The 11,281-nt window shown below is 38.2% G+C and overlaps 2 protein-coding genes across 3 annotated transcripts; both read left to right on the top strand.

Annotated features, from left to right (window-relative positions):
• The first annotated feature begins 274 nt into the window (after positions 1-274).
• On the top strand, positions 275-4,583 carry lemd1 (LEM domain containing 1). Of its 2 annotated transcripts, XM_024801865.2 has the most exons (10): positions 282-676; positions 1,642-1,750; positions 1,902-2,045; positions 2,133-2,185; positions 2,469-2,513; positions 2,623-2,766; positions 2,932-3,009; positions 3,111-3,200; positions 3,773-3,846; positions 4,013-4,583. In XM_024801865.2, exons 1-10 carry the CDS (start codon positions 491-493, stop codon positions 4,290-4,292), a joined length of 1,203 nt encoding a protein of 400 aa, XP_024657633.1. In that variant the 5' UTR covers positions 282-490; the 3' UTR covers positions 4,293-4,583. The 2 variants fall into 2 exon arrangements, with proteins under 2 accessions (XP_024657635.1, XP_024657633.1); XM_024801867.2 differs by lacking the exons at positions 2,469-2,513; positions 2,623-2,766; positions 2,932-3,009; positions 3,111-3,200 and having other exon boundaries at positions 275-676.
• An 81-nt stretch (positions 4,584-4,664) lies between these two features.
• LOC112433963 (N-fatty-acyl-amino acid synthase/hydrolase PM20D1.2) lies at positions 4,665-10,681 on the top strand. The gene is made up of 13 exons (XM_024801864.2): positions 4,665-5,035; positions 5,117-5,203; positions 7,525-7,760; positions 7,845-7,931; positions 8,026-8,159; positions 8,239-8,358; positions 8,499-8,574; positions 8,655-8,716; positions 8,810-8,888; positions 8,988-9,059; positions 9,137-9,302; positions 9,409-9,508; positions 10,015-10,681. Exons 1-13 carry the CDS (start codon positions 4,816-4,818, stop codon positions 10,142-10,144), a joined length of 1,569 nt encoding a protein of 522 aa, XP_024657632.1. The 5' UTR covers positions 4,665-4,815; the 3' UTR covers positions 10,145-10,681.
• The last annotated feature ends 600 nt before the right edge of the window (positions 10,682-11,281 follow it).

The following is an 11,281-nucleotide window of genomic DNA, read 5'->3' as shown; positions in this document are numbered from 1 at the left end:
AACCTCTAAATGTCAATGGCTGTATCCATCACAATAGGGGACTTAAAATATACAAATTAAAAACGCTTGTGCTTTTCCTTTTTAATGGCAGTATGTCTCCACCAGCTCTAATTTTAATAAATAGACTTCCATTTAGATGGAAATATTTTTGGGAATGAATAGTTTTAGCTTTAAAGTAAAATTACAATAAAAATCTTTTTCTTTCTGACTAATATTCTAGCTCAAAGTTGTACTGCAAAGTCTGGACTGCATTTTCAGTTTTCTACTTAGTTTAACAAACAGACATTACATGCAGCTGAAACATATAAATTCACAACGAGCTTGGATACTGGTCTCCTGTATGTAACGCGGAGTTTCTTGCTGCCAATCAAGTCTTGGACTGCAGCTGTTCTCAATCTAGTCTGATTACAGCAGAAGGCTTTCTTCGCAGTTCCACCGAGGGCACCGAACAGTATTGTTTTCTCACATTTTGCTGTTGTTTTCTTGTGAAATGCCGTTTGTGGAGGAGCCCGCCCATCTCTCTAAATCTCGTCTAAAGTCGGATTTAGTCGCTCATAACGTCGCGCTGCCACCTGCAGCGGGCAAAAAGGCAGTGTATGTGGAGCTGCACCTCAAACACATTGATCAGAAAAACGCGGCGGATTTCTCCAGCGACGAGGAGGACCGTGCAGGAGATGTGAGTCCATATTTTGTGGCTACATGGTTTTTCTACTGTAGACTTTTTCGAAGTAGAGACGAACTTAATGAGTGACAATGACAAAGTATTCGCTCTGTGCAACGGCTCTTTAGTATCGGCTGTCACAACTGATGTCCATACATTAAATTGGTATCAATAATGCCAGACGTTGCCAATGCTAATTCTTTCACACCGCAGCAGCACAAGTTCAGCAGCTGTGTGCTTTGGAGGTGTGGAGCTCTGGACCATTGCTTCCGAACAGCCCTCTTGCTGTTGCACACTTGAGGACTTCAAGCACTTAAACCACCTGCTGTACAGTTGTATGTTACATGAGATGTTTCTGTAATGGAGGCTACCATTACAGGCGTGTGCGCACCTGTCACGCTCATCTAGCTCTGTTATGAAGGGGAACGCTGGCGCTTGTCATGTTTTGGGTAAACTATCAAAACTAAGCACAACATTGTGTCAGTTTCACTTTTAGAAACTGCAAGATAAAGTGAACAGGCGTTTAAACTGAGAAATGGTAATAAATATGTGACGTTTCCTTGGTCTCCCCCTGAATGTGAATTATGAGTTGCAACCTAAGTTTATACATTTTTTTTCTCTCGTTTTTTTTTTTATTTGGTATTTTATATTATGTATCAGATTTTTTTTAAAAATTTATTTATATATTATATTAATTTTTCAGTTGGTTTGGTGGGGTACAACAAAGTAACTTTATTTGGCTTTAGTGTGAATAAAATTTAAAATCTTTATAGCTTTAATTTTTTTTTTTTTTACTTCTATCTTTTTTTCTATCATATCTAAACATGAACGCAAATGACTTACAACATGATTAGAAGACTGAACGGATCCATAAATGACAGCCTCCAGCTGTTTTTATTTCTATCTTCACACCTGGATCTTCCTGGCATTTAACTCACAGCTGTTATCACTTTAAATCGAGCAAATCTTGTCTTTGTTAGGACAAGAAAGATCCAGAGGATGCAGAGATGCCTGTTCCAAGTTGTCTGACTGATGAGGACCTCAAGGCCACATTACGCAAACATGGTGTTAAACCTGGGCCTATAACTGGTGAGGGTTATGAAAAGATTTTTAAGCACCTTTTTAATTTTTTTTTTCCCATTGAAAGAAAGTCTTTATACATAACATTCAGATGGTTTTTAGATCTATATAGACCTAGACCTTAAGAGGAAATTGGTTTCATGCTGTGTTTTAATGCCAGCCTCCACTAGGGTCTTGTATGAAAGAAAACTCCATAAACTGCTACAGTCTGACAGATGTGAAAGGTTGAATGAAGCAGACAAAGCCATACTGTACTCTGACTCTGAAGAGGAGGAAAGGCAGCAGGAGAAAGATGAAGACTTGGGTATGACAAGAAATGTTTGGGGGTTTATTTGAATAAGATCTTGCTTTATTCGTATCACAACGTTGTATTTTTCTCTGGCTTGTACAGGTTCAGAAAAACAACCTGACCCTTCAGACCAAACCCAACAAGAGAGCAGCCAGGTGAGGAATTATTTTAGAGACTTTGGTTCTTTTAGATGAGTCACTTTTTTTTTTTTTCTTTTTTTTTTTTTTTAATAAACGTTCTCTTTTTAACAATCTGGAAGTAAGTTGGCCTTATTGCCATCTGCTGGGTATCATACTGCCACTCAACAGTTCTATCACAGCACAAAACTTCCCTCTAGTGCCACCTAATGGTTACTCATTGCAGTTTTAATACTGGATTCAGATTTTTGCCAAAGCATTTGAATTGTAACTTTTGATGTTATTTTCTTTAACTTTTCAGAATCACATTTTTTACCCACAGTGCTTTTTACCCTCATCAAGGCTGGTAATTACTGCAGATATTTCATATCATTTCAAGAACATTCTGTCAAACTGAATTGTTAAGTGATAACAAAGTTGTTCCCCCCCCCCTTTCATGGGCTTGGCTTTTTAAGCGCCCTTGTCCTCCTAGGAACACAAGATGTAGTTCCAACTGGAATTCACGGAATGCGTTAAAGTCTTCAGAGCGGAGTCAATCTCAGTGCTCACAGATTATTAGCACATCTGCTGCAGATCACCACACACGATTAGGATCAACGGTAGGCTGGTCTTAGTAGGCGCCCTATGAATTTTAAATTCTCTGCATTCCTTAGTCTTTTTTTTTGCTTTGTGAACCTCTCAACATACCATAGTTCGATGGTTTTTATTTACCATTCATATGGAGATGCATCATGTTTTATTGCTTTTAACATGATACCTTGCAGGTTCTACCTAGATCAAAGTCCACTGATGACTCATCACTTTCTTCTCAATACTTCAGCATCACTCAAATGGTTGAGGAGGAAAGTTGATCCACATTTAAAGCTCCATATTCAGTCTTTATTTTTGTTATACATAATCTCTGCTGGAGTTGTTGCTCAGTTTACATTCTTGCTGTAAATAGATGGAGAATTCGAGCTCACGGTCTGTCACAGACAATGCGTGCGAGTTCAATGGGACCAGTGTGCAGGAAAACTGGGCACAGTCAGACGGGGTCAGAGCTTATGGTGTTCAGTCACACTTTACACACAAACTTTGGTGCCGGCTGAATTGTTTCAGAGGTTTTTTTTTTTTTTTTTTTATTTATTTATTTTTTTCACATTAATGGAGAATGGTGTCATATACATCTTACTGGCTCTTAAGATTTGGATTTTGATCCATATCACTTGATGGGATGCACATGCACTTACTACACAAGCACTATATGTTTGATGGGGTGTTGATTGAACTTTGATGTCATTTTTATTTTAAATCAATCTATAAAATTCAATTGGCACATTAACTTTAACAATTGCTTAAATGTTTTACCAAACTCTGGTATATGATTTGCAGTTACTAATGTCATGCATCGTCAATATTCTGGTTAGTCTTTCCTTTCCCAACCCACTGTTTTTAATTTAAAAAAACAAAAACAAAACAAACATCCCAGTACATCAAACTTGGGAGCAGAACCTTTGTTTTCATTACGGTCACCATCTTTCAATTCTACTTGAAATGCAGGGCTCCTGTCTTTACTGTTTCTGGTTTCATTTGTGTGATTTCACTCATTTTTACCGTCTTTTCTAGCCTCCCCAGGAACCTGTGAAAGATGCTTTCAAGGACATCCTTCCAGACAGTAAGACCACTCCGACAGGGATCTAGTAAGTACCACACAAACCCTGTTGAAACTCTTACTTGCTGCATAAGAGATAAAATAAAAAGATTTAAAAAAATAAATAAATAAAAAATGTTTGGCAGATGAACATCTTTCACATGGTGAAAGTGCTCTGACTCAATTATAAGGATGTGTATTCCATTGTTTTTCAGCGTCACTCGACGGAGACCCATCAAGGGTGCCGCACAGAGACCTGTCCAGTATTCCTACCCTGACAGTCCTGTGAGTCCCATGACCCAGCAGAGACGGGAGGTGGAGCGCTATCTTGTACCCATTCACATACAGATTTTAGTTTTCATAATTGTAGCATGTGTCCTGTACCTTATTTATGTTAATGTTGAGGACAGTCTAAGCTATTGGTCATACGGTGAGGACAGGCTTCTGGTTCAGGCAGAGTCACAGGACGCAGATGTTGACTATGCACAGGATTAACATTGCTTTAATTTAGTGTTACTTTCACACCGACAGATTTTTGTTTCCCCTTTTGTGGAAGCGAACTACAAAATCCAGTTTTATACTTGTTTTTTTTTCTTTTCTTTTTGTTGTTTTTTCTATAATATTGTCACTGTTCTTGTTACTATAGAAGTGATGCTGAAACGAACTAATTTTAAAAATTGTCTATTTTCTTAACCCTAATTGTAATATTGCCTTTTCACAGAACTTGTCACGGTACTTGCATGCCTTTTTTTTTCCCCCTCTTTTTTTAAATGTTTGATATGTACTTCAATAAAATTTCTATGCGCCTTTTCATACTGCAAAACAAGCCTTTATTGCACACAAGCTTTGTATATTCTTTCTCCGAATGGTGCTTTAACTAAAACTGAAATAAGCTCTTAAAACTGCTCTCTACATAATGTAGGCGTGACTGTCTGTGTCTGGCAGCGGGTGGCTCTAATGCAAATTCAGCCTACAGTTATAGTCGACTAGTTCCGGGGTAAACACAACAGCCGTTACAATGACTGAGTCGGGTTCAAAGTTAAGAATATTTAAGTTTTTAAAGATAATTATTAGCAGCTTGCTTATTACAGTCCTGCTGTTATTTACAATAGCGGCTATCAGGACTCTTTCACTGGACGTTAACGCCGGACTTCAACTCGCACACTGGGAAAAGACGAATAACAAATCGCTCGTCATTGACCACCATCAGAGAGAGGAGCTCCTAGCAAATTTTAAAGGTATTCGGAGTCGTGTTGTAGTGGATGTAGATGGAGGTAGAGACACTTCTGTTTGGTAACAATTTGTCTCCATTTGTCCAGAGGCAATCCGCATCCCCACCGTGTCATTCTCAAATACAGAAAGCAACACCACTGCGCTGCATGAATTTGACAGATTCCTCCGAAAAGGTAAACCTGCCAGTAAAACGTGCTTAGTTTTTGTATTTTAAATGCGTAACGGCGGTACATGTATTCCATTACTCCCAACACTGTTTATATATAATATGCTCAACTGGAACTAGCTGATGGCTGTCGACGCTTGCACGCATGATTTGATCGGTCAGTTGTAGCAAACTCTAAACGTTAATGTAGTTTTTGTATGTCAAACTTGTATAACGCTAATAAATGGATAAAGACGCAGTTAGTGTTTGCTGTGCAGATGTACTTTGTTCCGTACACCTTATTCAGAATTGACCTTTCGACGTTTTGCCGAGCCCAGGTATGTCGAAACCTACATTGAGATGCACGTGGTTCAAAACATCAAGTCACATGACCTGAGGTTTTGGTGCGTTTTACCTGCTTACTCTAGTCTTTATTGGAAGTGTAGAACAAATCTGATGACAGGTAAACTTCCAGAAAGGTTAACAATAATAATCATCATTAAGCAGCAAGTTACACAGCAGTTCATGGCACTTTTTTGGCAGCTGGTTAGTGAAACCCACAGCAACCACAATGTAACCCTCAATTCCACTGTAAAATACTTAATTGATGCCTTTGTCAGTGACACACAATTCACTGTTTTATCTAATATTTTACTATTTATTTGGAACAGTATCTTTCAGTGCGTTGATACACAATATTGCCAAAAGTATTTGCTTGTTTGCCTTCACACTAATAGTAACTGAGTTACATCCCATTCTTGGCCATAGAGTTTAATATTATGCTGGCCTACCCTTTGTAACTAAAAAAAACACAGGTGCACTAAAATTTGTCAAATTAGTCAACATGTTAGCAGTTGCACCATCAACAGTTGTACTAGCAACAACTAGTATAATGTCCTTGCAGTCACAAGAGGCTGCTGTTGCTAGCACAGCCATGGAAAAGTGCAGCAAGAGACAGAGCAGTCCCAACAAAAGAGTGGCCCTTTTCCTGATGTACTCATGGATTGTTTGTTGTTGTTTCATCCTGGATAGTTGTTCTGACACTCAGTGGTCCAAGGCGTCCTTCTTTCCATTAGTGTAGACCTGAATTCAATGATTTGGACAGTTGATTTCTGACTTTGCCAATATAGTGTATTTTGGTAAAATGATGCCTATGTATACCTGCTGCAGGTGTGCCATGAGAACAGATTCTTCCAATTCAAGAAAAGAAGCTGACTCTGCTTAAAAACAATTGAAAACAAATAAAAGTCCTTATGTTTAACAAATGCAGAAATTGCTACTTGATCTTCACTTGTTCATTTTCATTCACAATAAGGATAATACATGCATTACATTACATTCACCCTTCTTTCCAAACATCCCCGACAAAGTGGGAGACATTTAACTGCGGTTATAAGAATAAACATAGCAGCCATTTCTCAGTATGTTTTATTTTATAAATTGGATTGTTACTAAGCAACTGAAAAAGCCTCATGTATGTTAACAGGGGGAAAATTATATTTGCTGAAACACTTCATTACAATCACAGCTTGTTGTCTTTAACTGTCTCAGAGTTTTCTTTGCTTTGGTGTATGGGGACTTCTCAAAAACATTTATTGTTTGTACAGTGAGAGAAATAATTATTTGATCCCCTGCTGAAAATGTGAGCTTGCTCACTTAAAAAAAAAAAGAACAGTCTCCAGTTTGTATGGAAGTTTAATTTTAAGTAAGTGAGACAGAAGTTGATCACCAGTTTTACACACATTTCAGGAGGGATTTTGGCCCACTTCTCTTTGCAGAAATTCTCTAAAACTTTTAGTTTTCTTGACTCTGACTTGGCAACTTGAAGTTTCAGCTCCCTCCACTGACTTTCTAAAGGGTTGACATCTGGAGACTGGCTATGGCACTCCATAAGCTTAATGTGCTTCTTTATTTAACCATTTACCTCTTTTGTTGCCTTGCAGTATGTTTTAGGTCATGCTGGAAAACCTATCCATGACCCATCTTCAGTGTTGTGGGTTAGGGGAGGAGGTTCTTATCCCAGATTTTATGCTACATGGCCCTGTCCATTAGCCACTCTATGTGGTGAAGTTGTCCGGTATCCTTAGCAGAAAAAACAGACCCAAAGCATAATATTTCCACTTCCATGCTTGTCTATGGAGATGGTGTTCTTTGGGTTCTTTGGTTTCATCTGACAATAGAACTTTCTTCAAATCCTCTGAATCATTTAGATGTTCGCTGGTGAATTAAGGACGGGCCTGCACATGTGCCTTCTGGAGCAGAGGGATCTTGCAGAGCTGCAATTAATTAAAGCGATAGATGATGAATTTAAGAAAAGAATTGCTCTTTCAGCTTGTTTTTTTTTGTCAGCCTTCCCTACAGTTTTCTCTTCTAGCTTGGTTCATCATGAATTGGTGGCAAACTACAGCCACTTGTTTTGGGTGAAAGGATCACAGCCTGAACTGGTGCCATACATGCTGCTGGCCCACATTGATGTAGTACCTGCTTCAGAGTCAGATGGTTGGGAAGCGCCACCATTTTCTGCAAAGGAGATCGATGGCTTCATCTACGGCAGAGGAACCATAGATGACAAAAACAATCTAATGGTGTGAAAACATTACTTTTGTGTGAGCTTACTTTTAAACAGACTTGAGGTATATTTGGCTAAACAGCTGATTTATTTCTTCTAGGGAATACTTCAGGCGCTGGAGTACTTGCTGTTAAAGGGCTATGCTCCACGCAGGGGATTTTACATCGGTCTTGGTCATGATGAAGAAGTATGTTAACAGTTTCACTATGACATTACAAACTTAAGTGGGATTGGAAATATCACATTTTAATGGCTGTGCTCTTCAAAATCTCTTTTTTAAGATCAATGGTCTCAATGGAGCGATGAACATAGTGCGTATTCTGAAGCAACGTGGTGTCCAGCTGTTGTTTGTCATGGATGAGGGCCTGACTATATCTGATGGAATCATTCCTGGTCTTGAAGGACCTGCTGCTCTGTAAGAACCTATCTAAACATGTGTTGTGCACTTGTGTTGATCACATCTTATGTTTATGTGTATGATTTATGATTTGCAGAATTGGGTTAAGTGAAAAAGGCCAGGCTGCTATAAAGCTTAGTGTGTCTGTGGCCCCTGGTCACTCCTCGATGCCTCCCAGGGAAACTAGCATTGGGATCTTAGCCACAGCAATCAAAAGGTGAGAGGAACATTGTTTTTTAAACTATAATGAGTTCTGTTTAGCTTCTCTGTTCATATGTTTCACTGCCTTCCATAATTTTACTACCCCATGTTTAAAAAGCTAGTATAAAAGATTTAACTGTGATCCTGTTTCCTCAGACTAGAGGACAACCCAATGCCGAGGTTATTTGGTTATGGTCCTGAAGGTGACACCTTTGAGCATCTGGCCCACAAGGTAGGGTAATCTAAATACTTCTTTACTAGTAGTATACTCATGTACTCATTCTTTACCAACTACTAATTCTTTGCCTTCAGTTCAGTTTACCACTAAAGTTCATAATGTCGAATTTGTGGCTCTTCTCTCCGCTCCTTAGCAGGTAATAACTGCTAAATATCATTTAAATATAAATTCAAATGTCATGTTTTCTTGTGATTGGTTCCAGTGAAATAGACCAGTTTTTATGTTTCAGGATACTTGAAAGAAAACCAGTATCTAATGCATTTGTAAGGACTACCACAGCAGTCACCTTTTTTAATGCAGGAGTAAAGGTGCAGTGATTATTTTAAATTGAATGTAATTCACAAGAAGTAAGATTTTAAGCCTGTTACTTTTCTTTGTAAAAATTCAATATCTCCCTCCCTCTGCAGATAAATGTTATTCCTTCCCTTGCTGAAGCTTATGTAAATCTACGAATTCACTCAGCGCAGTCGGTACAAGAGGTAGAGTCCTTTTTGAGAATGAATGCCTTACTATGTACACTTTGACATGAATATGAGATGTGTGCTGTCTTTTTTAGGTACTGGACATCATCAAGGATACGGTGGGCGACCAGCGAGTGAAGGTAGAACTTGTTGATGGATTTGACCCTCTACCCATCAGCGGTGCTGATGACAAGGCCTTTGGCTTCCAAATTATTAAGAAAACGGTGCTGGACTTGTTTCCAACAGTTACAGTTGCTCCAGGTAGAGTTCATACAGATTTGTAGACATTTTTATGAATTAGCTGGAAGCATTTTAAAGCATCTTTCGGGACATTATAAGTAATTTAATATCATATTTAAATGTGCAGGTATCTGTATTGGAAACACAGACAGTCGACACTTCGTCGACCTGACCAAAAATATTTATCGGTTTTCCCCGGCTTGGTTTAAGCCAGGTGACCCTGAGAGGTGAGAATTCAGCAGCTTTTAATACTGTCAAAATATATTTTCACCAAAAATGTCTGCAGACCTCAATTTAAAATTGAATAAATACAGTAAGAAGAATTAATAATGGATTGGATTTATATAGTGCTTTTCAAGGCACCCAAAGCGCTTTACAATACCATTATTCATTCACTGGTGGAGGCAAGCTACAGTTGTAGCCACAGCTGCCCTGGGGCAGACTGACAGAAGCGAGGCTGCCATATCGCGCCATCGGCCCCTCTGGCCAACACCAGTAGGCAAGTAGGGTAAAGTGTCTTGCCCAGGGACACAACGACCAGGACAGAGAGCCCAGGGATCGAACCGGCGACCTTCCGGTTACAGATGCGATTCTCACACAAAAGTGAATTCCACGTGCAGTGATTATTTCTCAACTCTAGAAACAGATCATGCAGCATGAATAGAAGAGGGGAATATATAAAATACTTTCTTGTTCCAAGTACCATGAATCCTTTTTTTCCTTTGTTTCTCAGATTCCATGGCATCAATGAAAGGATTTCCACTAAGAACTACGAGGAGATGATTGTTTTTTACTTCAATTTGATCCAGAACTGTGACATTAGGAAGCTCCCTGAGCCCCACAGCTCTGTCCATGAACTCTAAGCAATTGACAACATTGGTGATAAGATAAACACATGAATAGCATACAAAATGCATTGATATTGCACTAAATAACTTTTGCATTATAGAATCAGAAACTACAATTTTGCTCATTTCAAAGTGGGATGTACTTTTATCTTTTATGTGGACTACTGACTCTTTTCAGTGATATGTGAGTAGATAGAGCACTGACCTTTCTGCAGTAAAATCACTGTGAATTGGCTATCTAGAATTTTGCATTCAAGATTAAGTTTTGGTGCTCTATGCAGACTGATGTACTATTTTTTTCTGAACTCTATGGTGGTATGATATGATTCAATTAACCAATTATTATATATGTCTTATTGTGGGACACTGATAGTAGTGCCGTCATAAAGATACATCTCATGGCTTTTTGATTTGGACCGCTCATAATGAATAGTACTAATGACAGCACTACCTACAGGGATGCTTAATTTAAATAAAATACTGGATTTAATGTTCAAAGAATGCTGTTTTACTGGCTGACTCATTAAAATGATTCCAGATTTGTAAATGTGATTGAATCTGTGCACAATTTTATTTTTAATTACCCATCAGCCATAACAAAGGAGGATCGAGTGTTGTCATCAGCCTGAATGTTGTGCCACCTAGGATTTTCAAAATGATTCCATACTTGCATGTACTAAAAATCTCAGATGAGTCTGAATCACAGTTACTGTGACCTAACAGAATTTTCCCATAATTATTTCTGATGAAACACAAAATGAAATTCATTTTTACACTTGTGCTATATACAGTACATATGAGGAATTTTACAACAGGTTTAGAATAAGTAACATTTCTGAAAATGTGACAGTTTTATCCAGGTAACAATCTTCCATCTGTAATAAAAATAGCTTTAATGTACAGTAAAGAAGACAAGAAAAGAGTTATTAATTAAAGCAAATGACACACAAGTGGTTTTGCACAAATTTGCATATTACCTTTCACAGATGGAACGTAGTGACCTTAAAAATTAAAATGCATTAACACAGCAGCCAAAACATGAAATCTTAAAATAAAATCTTAAGATGCTTAAAGTGAAGGTCATTAGTAATTGCAGATTTTTACTTGCAGATTTCAAAGCGGATGTGATGGTTATTCCCTCAAGGCCCAATG

Source organism: Maylandia zebra, linkage group LG20 (genome assembly GCF_041146795.1).
Source record: "Maylandia zebra isolate NMK-2024a linkage group LG20, Mzebra_GT3a, whole genome shotgun sequence".
NCBI lineage: Eukaryota > Metazoa > Chordata > Actinopteri > Cichliformes > Cichlidae > Maylandia > Maylandia zebra.
This window is presented reverse-complemented; position numbering and strand designations above follow the sequence as displayed.

Coding starts and splice junctions, on each gene's coding strand:
- lemd1 (XM_024801865.2), top strand. CDS start 491: ATGCCGTTTGTGGAGGAGCCCGCCCATCTCTCTAAATCTCGTCTAAAG. Junction 2,046..2,132: donor GGAGAAAGATGAAGACTTGG/GTATGACAAGAA, acceptor TGGCTTGTACAG/GTTCAGAAAAACAACCTGAC. Junction 3,201..3,772: donor ACTGGGCACAGTCAGACGGG/GTCAGAGCTTAT, acceptor CGTCTTTTCTAG/CCTCCCCAGGAACCTGTGAA.
- LOC112433963 (XM_024801864.2), top strand. CDS start 4,816: ATGACTGAGTCGGGTTCAAAGTTAAGAATATTTAAGTTTTTAAAGATA. Junction 8,575..8,654: donor TTGAGCATCTGGCCCACAAG/GTAGGGTAATCT, acceptor CTTTGCCTTCAG/TTCAGTTTACCACTAAAGTT. Junction 9,060..9,136: donor CAGCGCAGTCGGTACAAGAG/GTAGAGTCCTTT, acceptor TGTCTTTTTTAG/GTACTGGACATCATCAAGGA.